The sequence below is a fragment of the Monodelphis domestica genome, chromosome 2 (assembly GCF_027887165.1).
Source record: "Monodelphis domestica isolate mMonDom1 chromosome 2, mMonDom1.pri, whole genome shotgun sequence".
NCBI classification, from domain to species: Eukaryota; Metazoa; Chordata; class Mammalia; order Didelphimorphia; family Didelphidae; genus Monodelphis; species Monodelphis domestica.
The window spans coordinates 191215350-191231931 of record NC_077228.1 but is presented as its reverse complement, the minus strand read 5'-3'; the positions used below and the strand labels follow the sequence as shown (position 1 = coordinate 191231931).

Genomic DNA, 16582 nt, shown 5'->3' with positions numbered 1-16582 from the left:
TCTTGTCCCACTCTTTCTGACCCCTCAGACCAAGAGTCCATGGAGTTTCCTTGGCAAAGACACTGGAATGATTTGCCTTTTCCTCTTTCGATTTTGTGCAAGCAGGGGTTAAATGACTTAGCTAGTCACACAACTAGTGTCAAATTTGAATGCTGGTCTCTGACTGAAGGTTCAGTGCTCTATTCACTACGTTACCCAGCTGCATCCGGAGCGAATATGGCAAGCATCTTTTTACACACTGGGGATACAAGTATACAGAATGAAATAATTTCTACTTATAATTAAGCTATTAAAACTACACCAAAACTTATGGGACACCATATGGGTGCGCGGGCATATATTTATATATAGCACAGATAGAAGGTGAATACAAATATTATCAAAGTAATCAAGAACAGGATGGCTTGGGAGATTCTGGTTGCATATTCGGAACCAAGGATGTGTGGAGGAGAAGTGACAGCGGCAGGGGAGACGAGAAGCAACTGCTTATACTTGGACAATGACAAGCAGCCACTGAGGGAGGGTAAAGGGCCCGGGATCGGGAGAAGGGAGATCACGAGCCAGGAAGCTGAGAGAGTGAAGCTTTGAAGGTGAGGTCAGCACATTAGGCGCACAGAGAGGAGAGTTCTAACCGCGACTACCTAGGCTTGACCCTGAGATGGTCCCTCCTCCAGTTCCCAGAGTCCGCAGTAAGGACAGAGAAGTGGATGATTAACCGAGAAAGCCAGAATACTAGTCCCACCCTTCTTCCAATCTGGGCGGAACAGGAAATGCTGCGCAAACCGGAAGTAGTCCGCTAGTGAGCATCAGAAAATGGTGTCCTCCTTATGTTGAAGGGGGGGTACACTAAGGGGGCGGGGAGTAAAGGAAGCCGGCTGGTGCTCTTTAGAATCAGCTCCTCGGATGCCCAAGCCTAAGAGAAAGCGGTTCCGCGCATGGTTAGCGGGGGACCATGTGGGGCCGGAGCCACTTCCGGGTAGGTGTAACCAGGGCTCGAGCACAGATTGCCGGCCCGGGTAAGTGGAGTTCCTGGAGTCTCGGGGTGAGGGATCTGCTAACCCTTCTCGGTGGGAACGTTTGTTTAAGAGACCCTGGAGTGTTTAAAGTGAGCCCCACCCCCCCCGGCTCCTCTCCCACCTGTCTGTATTAGAACCACACCGCCCAGGGTCTGGTCCGGCTTTGCCTTCGGACTAGCTGTTAGGACTCCGGGATGCTGCTAAATTTAGGGCTTTGAGGTCATAGGTTCGTGGTCCTGGAAGTGGATGGGACCTTGGGGGGCCAGCTGTCTCAACACCATCATTTTGCAGATGGAGAAACTGAAGCATACAGATTCTAAGTGACTCTCCTAGGGTCACATGAGCTTCCACCCGCATCTTCTTCCAAGGATTCTTTTTCCTTTCTTTGTTAGTCAGGATGGCAACATATACTTGGTTCCTTCTTCCTTTTTTACGGTTCCTTTTATTTATGAAATTGATAAACACGAATATTTTCTTATACAGAGAACACAAAAAGAGGCTTGTATATATCACTATTAAAACCTGTTAAAAAATAATATCTAAGGGGCCGCTGGGTGGCGCAGTGGATTGAGAGCCAAGCCAAGAGATGGGAGGTCCTGGGTTCAAATGTGACCTCTTACACTTCCTACTTGTGTGACCCTGGTCAAGTCACATAACCCTTATTTCCTAGCCACTCTTCTGCCTTGAAGCCAATACACAGTATTGATTCAAAGACAGAAGGTAAGGGTTAAAAAAAAATCTAGAATTTCTATAGCTCCTTAAGATGCTTTATAAATATTTTATTCTCACACTAACACTGGGAAGTAGATAGTGATATTTTCCCTATTTTACACATGAAGAAACTGAGGAAGACAGGTTAAGTGACTTGGCCTAGAATCACACTGCTAATAGATATATGAGGCTGGATTTGAACTCAGCCTTTCTGACTACAGATCCAGTGCTTTCTCCATTGGGTTGCTTAACTATATATATATATATATATATATATATATATGCCTATTGTGAGAATTATTGAGACAAAAGGATGTATATTTTTGGTTTCCAAACTAAAACTAGGCAATGGCTATGTTTCCTTTTGCTTTAAGGGAAAGAGGGATGAATTAGGAAGAAAGAGGCCCAAGTCCCCAAACTGACTGCCACCAACCAGTTTTTGTGACCTTGGGCAAATCACTTTAAATTTTTGGACCTTAGTGGTCTCATCTGGAAAATGAGTGGTTTGAATTTGAACTCTGAGGTCTCAGCTCTAAATGTTATAGGAATTCATAGAGCTAGAGAAGGAGTCTGTACCACAGGCTCTTCTTACATTACTAGATTTGGTAGATTTGTAATTTCATCTGTTATCCTTCCCCCTGCTTTTACCCGTCTCCCATCATGCAAATAGCAGATCTTAAGGGCTGAAAAATTCATCACTTATTGGCTAGGGCTCATTGGTAAGGAGCCACTCTACACTTGGCTGTACTTGGCTACACTGGAACCAAAGGGAAGACAGATAATTACCACCTGTGCTCAAAGCTATTCCAGCATGGTTGGTCATGTCATGGCTTGTTCTCCCCAGGCATAGCACTCAGGGTCACTTCTGCATCACGATGAGTCATCATCATAGCATTTGAATGGAGCACCTCAAACTTGTCATATACTGCCTTGTCTTCTGGTTCCATTTGAATCACTGTTGTCTTCCACAAATGAGTATAATTTCAGGTAGGGAGTGAAGGGAGAAAAGCAAGATAGATTTCAAGAAGAGATCAGGGCAGATATGTTCTTTTGCTACTTTTATATTCTTTTTCATAGTTATTACAGTGCCAGGTAAGCAGTGTTTGCTAAACACTTCTATCAAGTAAATTGGGAAATTAAATTTATTTATGATTAAATAGGAAAGGAATGGAATCCAAGGGATTGGGGGAAGTGTTATACTCCTTTAAAAAATTAATGTTAAAGCTAGCAGATTTAGGTAACTGGGTTTGTAATAAAACTTTGAAGTGGTATGACAGATTTAAATCGGCTTTACTGTATAATCTCCTTGGGAAGGATGATGATACAAACAGATCACTTACAGCTCCATCCTCATATCATTTCACCTCTAGAATCATGGCAAACAGTGAACGGACTTTTATTGCCATCAAGCCAGATGGAGTCCAGAGGGGCTTGATTGGAGAGATTGTTAAACGCTTTGAACAGAAAGGATTCCATCTTGTTGCTTTAAAATTCATGCAGGTAAGTAGATTATTCTCCCTCTTGATCAGATGTACTTGCTCAGTTGGCATGATGGGATGGAACCCTGGGCAGGGATGGGATTAGGGGGAGGTGTTGGAGGAACTGAGGGATGATGGGATGAGTGGGGTGAAAGGAGGTGATGTGGATTATTTTTCACTTTTCATGTTCATTTTGGGAAGAGAAAGCATCAGTTTCCTTGAAGTAGTGTTAGAAAGTGTTTGGTAGCCTGTTGTTGTATCAGGGGGCTCCACATGTCAGAGTGCTTTTGTTCCAGGTTACATCTGTGTTTTTTACCTTCGAAAAAAGTCCCAACCCCATGTGGTAGAGACTGACTTAATAAACCCCTTGTAATGATGTAGAATCCTGCTTACCAGTATATAACTTAAATTTATGACCCAGTTGTAGGACAGATTTGAATTTGTAGAGTTGAGCTTTCCAAAATAGATAGAAAACCATTTTCTTTTCTGAGGCTGGTTGCATTCTAGCCTAGAGAACTTTCAGTCAATCTGCATCCCTTGTATGCAGAGTCCTGAATTATAGCCATGGTGGAGGATACAAAGAGGACATGGGCTCTGTCCTTGGGGAACACTGTGAATTATAAAATACCCCTACCCACTTATACATTATTAGATTTTAATGTTAGTGATAGTTTTAAGATAATAATAATTGTGATTCTAAAATAGTGTAAATCATGAATTTATCAAGCTTTTGTGAATATTCTGGTATAAGTATTAAGGTTTTAGATTAAGGAAATAATTGATTTTGCAAGGCCTTAGTGCCAGCCTCACCCTTTAATACTGTTTTATTAGGCACCCTAATGTGATCCATTATCAGTCAGGATTCCTGACCTTTAGTATAGAATCTGGTACCACTCATCACCACCCACCCTTAGCCCAGGCATCACTACTCCATCCCCCACTCCCCACCCCCCATAGCCATCAAATGACTCTTGGGTCATTTCATCAGAATGATCAGAAGATATATCTCACCAAATAAGGGGTATTTCCTACATGGACAAATATGGGTTGTTTCTTAGATGAACGAACTGACCAATGAGTATTGTTACTGGGTGACTGTATCCTTTGAAGGGATGCTCATCTTGTGATAATTTTGTGTACTTGTATGGAAAAATCAGAATCTTATTCAAAGGGTATATAAGACAGTTCCTTCCAGTGCTCTAGGTCTCCTGTTACTCAGGGATCTGGCTTTGTTGGGGGATTTGGCCCTCTTCCAATAAAACCTAAATAATTACCTGGCTTGAAGAATTTAACGTTATCTAAAAATGATTATTCTTAAGAAAACTTTTACCACAGTTTTGGTGACTCTGGTGGGACTAAGATTAAGTGGGCTTGTCATTTTGGAGATCTCTCCTCTAGGAAGGGAAATTTTATAAGGGTACCTTTGGGATTTTTGTACTCATTTTCTTTCCGGAGAGGGAGTTAACTCCCAGAGAGACAAACCTTTTTCTTAAGTCCTGAACTACATCATCCAAGCAGGTAAGTCAAAGATTCTTCAGGTTTGTTTTTCCCAAAACTGCAGTTTAGAAAAACTCTCAGATCCTTTCTCTCCCTTTCTATCTTTTAAAAATCCTTTTGTATAAATTGTTTGTAAAATTGACATAAGCCAGAAGTCTGTGAAAGAGAGGAACTAAAACTTCTCCTTTCTTTTGCTAAGCTAAATGGAAAATTTATGATGGGCAGTATTTTGTATTCTTCCTGGCTACTTGTGAAATTTGTGGAGAAAATTAATAGTGTAGAGTATCTGTCCAGGTTTGTAAGTTGTTTGTTTAAGGCGATGTACTCTTTTGAAGCTGAGGCCTTTGAGCTTTAGCTTCCTGATGAGGGAAAGTGGGCTTTGGACAAATAACTTGAGGGTTTTTTTTGTTTTTTTTTTTATTTGGTTTAAAATTTGTTTGACCTGTGCTTGGGCAAGAGGATTTGGGGAAGGTGAGTCAGAGAAGTTGGGTGAGGAGGCCAAGAGAGGTCAACTGGCTAGACCCTTCTTTGGAAATGTTCATCTTCATTATAATTGAAGCATTCTTGCTCACAAAGAAAAATTATAGGTGTATATAGTGGTATGCTGCAGGAGAGTCTGGGTTTCCTAGGGAGGCCAGAATTTTGCTGGCTTTGAACTGGGGCCTTGTGAGAGTTCTTAAGATTTAACCCTTCTCTAGGTATTTCTAGGTGACTCTTTAAAGCTAGCTCAAAAGCATTTGAACCCCCAAACAAACATGGTACTTTGCATGTTGCGTAGAGTCTAGAGTGTGCAAAGGGTTAAATGTTTCCTCTTAAGAAGCTCAGCAACTCTGACTAAACAAGACATCCTTTCAAAATGGATTCTAGACTTTTCTAGGAGAGACATTCGAGTGGACTCTCCCCTAGACAAATTTTTAAAAGCTTGGGATAATGGAGATCTGCCTATAGAAAAGGTAAAGGACAGAAACAAATCTATTGAATATTATTTTAATTGGTGTAAAGCAGTTAACTTCTGGACTAAATTTGGAACTCTAAATTCTTATGCTATGGATAGCATAAGTTAGAAGCCTTTTTAGAGAAATGAAAAAGATGGGAACAATAGGATCCCCCTCAACCCCTCCTTCTTATTTTAAGGTGGAAGGAAAGCCAGAGAAAGAGAAAGTAGGAACCCTGCTTGGAGCAGAGCAGAAAGGAAAATAGAGAACTGAAAGCAGCAGTTAGAAAATATTTGTTGTAAAGGAATTTATGATTTTTAAAGAGAGGAACCAGAGAAAGAATAATAATTGCCCCTTTTGCCCTCTCTGAGCTGAAGGAGAATTAGGATAAGGAAAAGAGTTAAGGAGAAGGAGTTAATTTAAGAAGAGAATCTGCCCTTGCTTTCCCTTACCAGAAAACTTAAGACGATTAACAAAGAAGCATCCCTACAGAACTCTAATATTGTAGGAGACATGAGAGACAGTAGAGATAACTTAACCAGAGGAATGAAGTTTTCCTCAGATAAACCAGAGAATTCTAGTAAATTAAGATAAGACCCCTATAAGATCTGATGATAGATTAGACCACATAAACCAGAGGAATGCTAGAATAACCAATGCAGCCTTTGTAAATCAGACACTTTTAAATATTAAGGAGTATTTTTTGAAATACTGCCCATTGCTTAGGAAGCCTATTGCTTAGGAAGAGAAAAAAAGGAAGTAATCTCGAAGTTGGGTCAGAAAAGTAAAGCAGTTTTAGTCTCTGTCCAACAAATACTTCAAGATCATATAATAAGATTGACAGGACTTTGTTACTATTGTAAAATAAGAGGACACAATGCTCAATACTGTTATAAGAAAAAGAGATATTGAAAGGAACATTTTGGTAACAAAAACAAGCAACAATGTGGATTGAAACTCAGGCTAAAAACTAGAATCAAATTAGGGAAGTTGGTTTAGCCTGACAGTGTGAGGAAAGAAGTAGAGAATGAGTGCATGATCTCTGATAAAACTCTCTTTTCTCTAATGTTATTTGGTGTAAATGTTCTTACTTAATCGATATTGGAGCATCATTGTCAGACATCTATTGTGTAAATTGATAATTGTTATGCCACATAACATTATGATGATTATTATTGTTAGTTTCCTTGATGAAAATTTGTGAAAATTTGATGTAATAAGTGAATGTAACGGTGACATTTTATCTGTTGCACTGTTAAACAGGATAAAAACTTCTCAATCCTAGAATTTTTAGCTAAAGAGGTTTGGATGAACTCTCTGTTGTTACCAAAGGAGGAAAATCACCATCTGTGCCTTGTCCTGACAGTAAACCCATTTATTACTATGACTGCAATTTTCTTGTTATGCCACTTATTTTTCAGTATTGGTTGGTGTATTGCCTTCCAATCTACCCTTATCAAACCTGAACCCCACTATTTGTAAGTCTCATAAATTCTTCACAAGATTTCTATTGAGAGATTTACCAACTCCAGTACAAAGATGCCTTGTTCCTGGCTTCCCTAGCCATGAAGATTGCTTCCTTAGATTCAGGAACTCTCTTAACTGGACATAAAACATCCCAGGTACCAGGAAGAAGGACCTTTTCCCCAGGAACCTTACCAGGGCCTGTCACTATCCAGGACCAAGAACCATATACATTCTGTACCAGGGTCAGCTGTCTATTAGCCCTAGCATTCAACTTTTGGGGAGACTGTGAAGCCACTTAGCTGGGCTCACTGCAGCTTCTGTTGAGACAGACTTTTCCTTCCCCAGGGATTGCATTTCCTTAATACTCAGTGACTTCAGCTTTTGCTGCTGCACCATCAAATTCAGGCTTCCTTAGACCAGTGACTTGTTAGAAAATTGGGAAATGTAAAACCCCTACTTGAGTTTCATCTATTTTGGGGAATTTTTACCTGATTGTAAAAAGCCTGTAAAAAATTTCACTCCTCCCTAGTAATCCTGAGTAGGAGAAAGGGGGTTAACAGGAAGTACCATATTTTGGGGTTTCAGGAACTGCAGTGGTTTTTTGAGGTCAGTCTCTCTTTTGCCTAATCTAAGTGCCCAGGCAGCTAAATTTTTGCCCTTTCTGAGAAAGAGAACTGATTCAGCTCCAAAAACAGCGGCTGAAGAAAGGCCCTTCTTGTACAATGACACTTCAAGTTACCAAAGGTGCTGCTGGGGACACTGAGGCTGGAAAGACAATCTTCATCTATGAAGACATCCTGGAAGATAAAGAAGACAAAGACTTAATGGTAAAATGAAAACCAGATTTTAGGGATTCTGGGTGAGTACAGAGAGCAAGCCCTTTCTTTCAAAAATTGTTATCACCAAGCCTACCTGGCAGTCCATGCTGAAAGTCATTATGGTGTGCAAGGGAATCCCAGTCACTATAAAATGGGTAGGGGTGGCTACCAGGATCACTTAAGTACTTTCCAGTATAACATTAGGATTTCTAGAATGTATTGTTTATTAGTATGATTCAAAGGGGGCATATATGGTGTTATTTGAGTATTTACATATAAGTTTGTTATACAATTTGAGTTTATAAATTTGTTACAAATTAGATATTTATAATATTTTTTAGACAACTTAACAAGAGGAAGGAAACTCTTCTAAAAGCTAATCAGGAATATTTGGGATTCTAATAAATTCAAGAAAGAACATAAATTAAAAGAAGGTTAAAAACTGTAAGCTGAAATTTGTTTTGGTGTACATGTAAGTTTATAAACCAACTATATATCCCTAAGAGGAGGTTAATATATTTTTTGAAAAATAGTTTAGAAAAATAAAAATAAAATCAGAAATAAAATTTTTAAAAATAAGATTAGAACTGAAATTTGGTCATAGAAATGTAGAAATATTATTTTAAAAGTTTGAATGTATGATAATATAGAAATGTTAGAAAAATTATGTACAGAAAATTTCATAGAAAATATAGGAAGAACAGAAATTTTAGAAGAATTTTATAGATATTGTTTTAGAACTGAAATTATTTTGGTATTGAAAGAAATAACATTTTGGCCTGTATTTGAAAATTTGTCTAGAAAATCACTATTAATGTAAGAAATTGAAAAGATTTGAGATCCTATTCAAAACCTAGAAAATTAATTGTTCCTATAATTTTGCTCCATATGGATTTCTTTGATAATTCTGTTAAGTATAGTATGGTTTCCCTAGGTTTTTAGGGAATTTTCCATTGCTGCATTGATTGGGAAAGAACTATTTCAAATCTCATTGATTGATAGTTCAGAATATAGTACCTCTAAGCCCAGCAGAACTTATTACATATTTAAGAAGAGAATCCTATTGTGAATTATAGATTATCAATAGAAAATAAGGAACATATTGAAAACTCAGTGTTTTAGATATTGAAACTGGGAAAAACTGATGGTAAAGGAAATAGTGAGGATGAATATATCTATCAGAACATGAAATCTAGATCAGATCCAATGACATAAATTCCTAGTCCTCCCACACCTAAAAAAGCCTCTGTTACTTAGATCTTGTCTGTTATTTTGAGCCTTTAAATACCTAAATGTGTACATTTCCTAGGAACTGTCATGGATTTTGTTGCCCTAAGCTATATTATAGACATACATTCCATGTTATATTAAATTAGAAGCCTTTGGACAGTAGTATTCTTTGGCGGTATTCAACCTCACCTTGTCATATAGTGGCTAAACTCAACTTGTGACAAGTCCAACATGTTACACAGAGTCATCACTTTAGTCAAAAGCTCTTTATGAGGTTACTTACAAAGTTCACAGAAATGAGTGGTGGTCCCTCTGAGCTCAGAAGAGTCTATTCCTTTAATACTTGGATTAAATTTAACATAATTTGGTCTTTTTGCCTCATTTATTCCACATGCAGATCAAAATCTATGAACATTTTAACTTTACACTGGTTTAGAATTCTTATTAAGACTCTAGGATTCTCTAACATCATTCAGGTCAATTTTTAAGTCAGTTTTCCAGAATTTCTCCTCTGAATGTTTTGCATATATTAGCAAATTTTACTTTTTGTGTATCTAGGTACAGGATTTCTCGCTCTCAATTACAACAACACAAGCAAAAATCCTGAGGATTAATAACTGCTAGATAATTTTTTATCTGGTGGTCAAGATTTTTCCTCTTTTCCCTCAGGTTGGAATGGCACCTATGGAGTAAACTATCTAATCCTTACTGTAACCATGCAAAATCACACAAAAGTTTGGTAAGAGTCAACTTTATAAGATGTTTAGTTGCATGAGGACCTAGAAACAAGAAATCTATTGGGAGATTTCTAATACAATAGTAGCACAAGGAAGCAGTCCTGCTTATGAATTTTTAGGTATTGATTCCAAAACTCAGAATTATACCAGTGATAGATTCTATAAAGAAATCTTTCTCTTAATTTGAAGAATTGGCTCATAATATAGTAGATGCTATTATATACATCTAGTACTCTTTAACAAGCTTCAAGATGAATTTCTGTTCATATGAGTATAAAATGAGCCTGTGCTATAATTAATCAATTCTATTGGTCATATATATATATATATATCAATTGTCATTAATGATATTTTGAAAATTATAAAAATTACTAAATGATATTTTAAAAAAAGTACAACACTCATAAATGAAGATATTACATCTAGGTGGGACCCATCCCTATGGACAGCTACATGATTTAATAATAGGTGACTTATTGTAATTAATTCCTAAATGGGTCCTAATCACTTGTTTTTCAATTCTTATTCTAAAAATTATAAACTGTTGTATTACTCCATCTAAATGTTAGCTTGCTTCTAAGTATATGTTGTAGATTATTCTTTAGGCATGAACTCTTTCAAAGATGTTGCTAATATCTTTAATCTTTTTCAATTACTTGTATTGTTTAATACTGGATCCACAACAGCGGAAGTTGGGCAGAGTTTATGACTCTCTTCAGATATGTAGCCCCACAGAATGCAAAGCATCTTCAGGAAGTGAACTGGGACTCAGTGCAAATACAACCTGGGACTCTAATGACTGTGGAAGCCTCCTAATATTGTTAGTCCTTCTTAAGAAGCTAAGACCATGTGTGGAACACCTCAGCTGGCAACCACATTACTACAAAACAAGTCTTTCATCTCTAGCTCTTGGATTGGACTTTTCTGAGCTAGCTTGTACCTATGCTGCAATGGACTTTTATCTTTTGCTCACACACTGGACATGGGTCTAATATCAAGCATCCTTCAACTTATTTTGTTCCTGAATTATAAAATTAGTAACATTCACTTTCTGGAACATTTACCAGTCCCTATTGTACTTTATGTTATTGTACTTACAGTGATTTGATGATGTATCTTTATCTAAGTTGTACCCGTTCACAATATCATTCTACTCGCCACCTCCAATTTACATCGCCTTTAGAATGTTATGATCCAGTAGAAAACTGCCAGCAGTTTTCTTTGGATCAGAGGAGGGATAATAAGAATGATAAAATACCCCTACTTACTTATACATGATTAAATTTTAATGGTAGTTATAGTTTTAAGATAATAGTAAGTGTGATTCTAAGATAGTTATTAGCATAAGTCATGAATTTAGCAGGCTTTTGTGAATATGCTGGTATAAGTATTAAGGTTGGATTAAGGCAATGCCATAGTGTCAACCCCACCCTTTAATGTTGCTTTATTTGGTACCCTAACTTGTGATCCATTATCCGTTGGGATTCCTGACCTTTAGTTTAGAATCTGGTACCACTCATCACCACCCACCCTTAAGCCAGGCATCACTGCTTCCTCCCTTGATAGCCATCAAATGACTCTTGGGTAATGATCAGAAGATCTACCTCACCAGATAAGTGGTATTTCCTACATGGACAAATATGGGTTGTTTCCTAGATGAATTGATCAATGGACATTGTTCCTGGTGACTGTATCCTTTGAAGGGATGGCCAGTCTTGTGATAATCTTGTGTACTTATATGGAAAAATCAGAATCTTATTCTAAGGGTATATAAGACAGTTCCTTCCAGTGCTCTGGGTCTCCTGTTACTCAGGGATCTGGCTTTGTTGGGGGACTTGACCCTCTTCCAATAAAACCTAAATAATTACCTGGCTTGGAGAATTTAATTTTATTTTTCTAAAAATGATTATTCTTAAGAAAAATTTTACCACAGTATCTGTTCTAAAGGAGGAGAAAGGGGGGCAGCTGGGTAGCTCAGTGGATTGAGAGCCAGGCCTAGAGATGGGAGATCCTGGGTTCAAATCTGGCCTCAGACATTTCCCAGCTGTGTGACCCTGGGCAAGTCACTTAACCCCCAATGCCTTAAAAAACAAATAAATAAATAAAGGAGGAGAAAGGACACACCCCTGAAAGTGATATAAGAGCACTTCTAAAGCATTGTAGCAAATGCAGATTTTTATAATGTATCCTGGAAGCAAACCCAATATAGGAAAACAGAGATCTACAGACTATCTTTGGATGCTAATAGCTTTTGTTTACTTTAGATTCCTTTGAATGTTGAACTCTCCTAATACATTTAAAATAGGATTTGATAATTCAAATATTTGTTTTGTGAAGTATCATACATTGGGATCTAAGTGCTGAGGACGTTTGGACTAAAAATTGCTCTGAGACAGATGTAAGTCAGTTCCTGTACAAGTTCTTTTGAACTAGGTTTGGAAGAACCATTCACTCACACCTTCAGTTTTCTATAGCAACCCAACTGTCAATAGCCAACTGACAGCAGATCCTTGCCTCTGAGACAGACCTCCTGCTCTCTAGAGATCCAAGGGGCAAAAAGCCCTTTAAAGGCTAAAACCAAAAGCCCTCTCAGTAAACTCAGGCCTGCCTTTATATTCCAAGAACTCAACGCCAATTCACACTACCAGCAACCAACCCCCAAAGACCAACTCAAGCCCAGCAGCCAACTTTCCCTGCAACTGCCAGCCTTAATTGTCTGTAATTGACCCACCATCAGCAACTCCCTCTTCTAACTGTCTACAACTGATACTGGCTCAGCAGGGGGCTCCCTGTCCTCCTGCCTGTCACAGTGGACTGGTTAATCCCTACACATCTCTATGGTAAGAAGACCTCCAGGTCTCCCATTAAATAAAAGAAATTAAAGGAAATTCCTTTTTACATTACCCCCCCTGTGATCCTTTGGGAGGCTAGTCTCCCCAGTGGATCAGTTAAACATATCTAATTTATACTTCTATTTCTAAAAATCTTCTAGTTAAAGGTGCCTATAAAATTATACTAACTAATAGAAAACTAAAATAATAATAATAAGGAAAAGGGAAATAAAAAGAAAGCAAAACCAATGGTAGGTAGGTGCATTGACAAAAAGTCAATTGGGGACAATCCCCTTTGGCATAAGAAATTTACATTCATTAAATGCATTCAACTCCCTTCAGTTGAATAAATACTTCCCACTGTTCACTTTTGATCTTCCAATGCAGTGTAGGTTTCTTTATGGGGTCTTCTTAAACAGTTTACTTTTCTTGATTCATGGAGTTAACAAATCCTAAAATTACTCTCAAAAGATTTCAGATCTTGGATTTTACAAGATACAATTACCAATGACAAATAATTACAAATTACAATGACAAATAATATAATCCTAAATCTTAGAATTAAGAAAATTATACTCTATGGAAAATAAGAACCTGGAAATATCAATTTAAATCTAACAGATACTACGTTAAAAAGTACACAATCTAACAGATAATACATACACCATGTTTGCAGAAAACAATTTAGGGGCAGCTAGGTAGCACAGTGAATAGACCCCCAGGCCTGGAGTGGGGAGGACCTGGGTTCAAATATGACCTCAGATGCTTCTTAACTATGAGAACCTGGGCAAGTCACTTAACCCCTATTGCTTGGCCCATGCTTCTTTTCTGCCTTAGAATTTATCCTAAGACAAAAGATGGGGGTTTTTGAAAAGAAAAAGAAAAAAAAAGAAAAGTGATTTAAATTTGCCTATTTAGGGAAAGGGAAAACATTTGAAGAACCGTCTGTTTTGGGGCTAAGCTGCATATTAGGTAGAGAGGACTTTGTATTTTTGAGTTGAACTATGTGTCAGAAACAAGTTCAAGCAAGTGATGATTATTAAGTCACTTACTGTACATTAAAACTTCATAGATCTGTATTCTTTTGAGCCCTGTGAGACAGTAAAGTTAAGCTCCCAACCACATTCATAGTCTTCTCTTACTAAGGCCTTTTTTAGATTGACTAACAAGGAGTAGCAAGGGCTGGAAGCTCTAGTATCTCCTCTCCTCACTCTTTGGTGCAGATATGCTGAGAAATCATCATACCTCAAACCATACCAGTTATGACCCACCCATCCTAAAAATATGGAAGGAGAGGCAAGGAGTTCTTGGAGAATCCACAATGCAGGTCAGCAGTTTGAATTATAAGGAGTTGGCCATAAAAATCAACCTTAGATTTGCTACAGAAAATTGTAAGATATGGCCAGTTTTGTTTCTAGACTGTCCTATGCTGTTGACAAATGATTAGGGAATACAAATTAATTTTATTACTGTAAAATAAGGGTCTTAACTCTTCAATCCCAAAAATTCTCAGGGCTTTTCTATGATTAACTCAGGTCCAATACTTTTAAATAGGGAGGAAAAAAAAGAAGAAAAAGCACTATAAAGCAGTTAAATGCAATAAACATTTATTAAGTGCATACTGAATGTTGGGCAGTGTGCTAAGCACTAACTTGCAAAACTAAAAAAAATGAGTAACCATTTCCTTCCCATATTTGGGAATGTCTGATTGATATTTAAAATATATGCCATGATTTCAAGGGTGAGAGTAGATCACATTAGGACTTTGGTTCTCATATTCAGTTCTTTGGTTCAGGCTTCTGAAGACCTTCTCAGAGAGCACTACATTGACCTGAAGGATCGCCCCTTCTATGCAGGCTTGGTAAAGTACATGCATTCTGGGCCTGTAGTAGCCATGGTGAGTGTTTGTGGGGACCATTTGTATAAGCTGGAGATAATGGGAATGGACTGGGATCAGTGCTGGTAAATTCCCACTCCTGGTATAACTTGGTGTAGTGGCCAGAGTAAAGATTCAGAATTGGGGAGATTTAGGTTTGAATCCTTTCTCTGAAATCCAACATGCCTCTGCATCAGGTTTCTCAGGAGATGGTAATGCCAGTGGTAAAGGGAGAGGAGGAGTATTGGCTTTAGAATCTGAGCCCTTGGGTTAGAATCCTAATTCTCCAAATCACCTGTGTGACCTTGGCCAAGTGACTTCACCCCTTTATGCATCTTGGTTTTCTCTTGGATAAGGGATTGGACTAGAAGACTAATAAAGCCATAGATTTGGTCCCACCATCATAGAATTGTAATATATGGGAATGTATAGCAAAGTTGAAAGTGCCATTATTATATGCCATATTTATATGCCATATATTATATTTATTATATTATATAATAAATGCCATTATTATTGCTTTTACCATCCTCACTTATATATAGGCAACTCTGTGGTCTTGGAGGATTCTCAGAGTTGGAGATGAGATGGAACTTCTGATACCTTTGGCTAATGTAGGTGTGCCTGTAGAACTGAAGGCCCATGATTTGAGGCTGAGGGGTCACCTAGCCTGTCCCTCCAACATCCTGGTTGGATTCTTTCCTAAATATCTGAATCTTGGATTTGTGGAGGCCTTTCCAATGGATCCCCTCTTCAGGGGCAGATGTCCTTTGGAATTAGAAACCACCAAGTCTTCCCCATTGGTTAGTTTTTTCCCTTGATTTCTTTCTCTTTTTTCCTTGTGGAGGTCTGGGAGGGGCTGAATGTGGTGAAGACAGGTCGAATGATGGTAGGAGAGACCAACCCGGCAGATTCCAAACCAGGGACTGTCCGTGGGGACTTCTGTATTCAATCTGGCAGGTAGGTCTTGGTGCCTGTTAACTTTGACTGAAATGTGAGCTCATTGTCAGAGGGACTTGTATGCTTTTGGCGGGGATGGATAGAAATGTGTAGGGGTTGCAGTAATGCTAAAAAAAAAAGCTTGTCTTTTTTAGTAAATCTTTCTTTCCTGGTGGCTTAGTTCTGGGGTTCTCTATGTTAGGCCAGTCAGCCAACATAACAGATACTCATCATGCATTTATCCATGTCCTAGGCACTGGATATGTGCATGTGGTGGTTAGACAGAATGTAAAGAGGGCCTAGTTGTCAGCACCACAAAAAGTTCCCCAAATTGTCCATTGTTTCTTTCAGCTCTATACCTATACCATTGTGATTGTGATGGTTGTGCCATTCTTAGGAAAGGTTGAGGAAAAATCAGTTGCTAGATTATTATTATTATTATTATTATTATTATTTTACATTGGATCAGTTTAAATGGTTGGGTAAGTTTCAAATCAACCACGAAGGAGAAATCTGAAAATTTTCATATCTTGGAGGTGGGGGGCACCTGATGACTTCCCCAATACCCTCCCTTTTAACAAAGAAGTACAATTATGCAAAACTAATCATCATGTGATCCACACCTGAAAAATATATACTTTATGCCCTACCTTTCTTTCCTGAGAGACAGGAGGCCTGCTTTCACAGCCTGATCCTTTTTTTTTTTTGCATCTCACTGGAAATAAGAATGAGGGGGCTGCAGGAATAAGAGTGTATTTTTTAATCCTTTTTTTTTTTACTAATAACATGACAGATTTTTTTCTTTCATGCCCTTTCCTTCTCAGGAATATTATTCATGGCAGTGACTCAGTGGAGAGTGCTGAGAAGGAGATAGGCTTGTGGTTTCATCCTAATGAATTGGTTGATTACAAGAGCCATGCCCAGCAGTGGATCTATGAGTAATATGGAGAAAGCATATTGAGCTTTATGGAGACTTCTGTGTTTGCTGTTTACTTTGGCTGTACAGTGTTACATCTTTCTGATCATATTAAAAGGTCATTGGAGCTA

General features: G+C 38.1%; 1 protein-coding gene across 9 annotated transcripts; it reads left to right on the top strand.

The window, feature by feature from the left end:
* The first annotated feature begins 789 nt into the window (after window positions 1–789).
* NME1 (NME/NM23 nucleoside diphosphate kinase 1) lies at window positions 790–16582 on the top strand. Of its 9 annotated transcripts, none has more exons than XM_007481743.3 (5): window positions 795–1016; window positions 3098–3227; window positions 14516–14617; window positions 15444–15556; window positions 16360–16582. In XM_007481743.3, exons 1-5 carry the CDS (start codon window positions 904–906, stop codon window positions 16475–16477), a joined length of 576 nt encoding a protein of 191 aa, XP_007481805.1. In that variant the 5' UTR covers window positions 795–903; the 3' UTR covers window positions 16478–16582. The 9 variants fall into 9 exon arrangements, with proteins under 9 accessions (XP_007481808.1, XP_007481805.1, XP_007481807.1 ...); XM_007481745.3 differs by having other exon boundaries at window positions 796–976; XM_056814061.1 differs by having other exon boundaries at window positions 953–1042.

Coding starts and splice junctions, on each gene's coding strand:
- NME1 (XM_007481743.3), top strand. CDS start 904: ATGCCCAAGCCTAAGAGAAAGCGGTTCCGCGCATGGTTAGCGGGGGAC. Junction 1,017..3,097: donor AGCACAGATTGCCGGCCCGG/GTAAGTGGAGTT, acceptor TTTCACCTCTAG/AATCATGGCAAACAGTGAAC. Junction 3,228..14,515: donor TTGCTTTAAAATTCATGCAG/GTAAGTAGATTA, acceptor TCTTTGGTTCAG/GCTTCTGAAGACCTTCTCAG.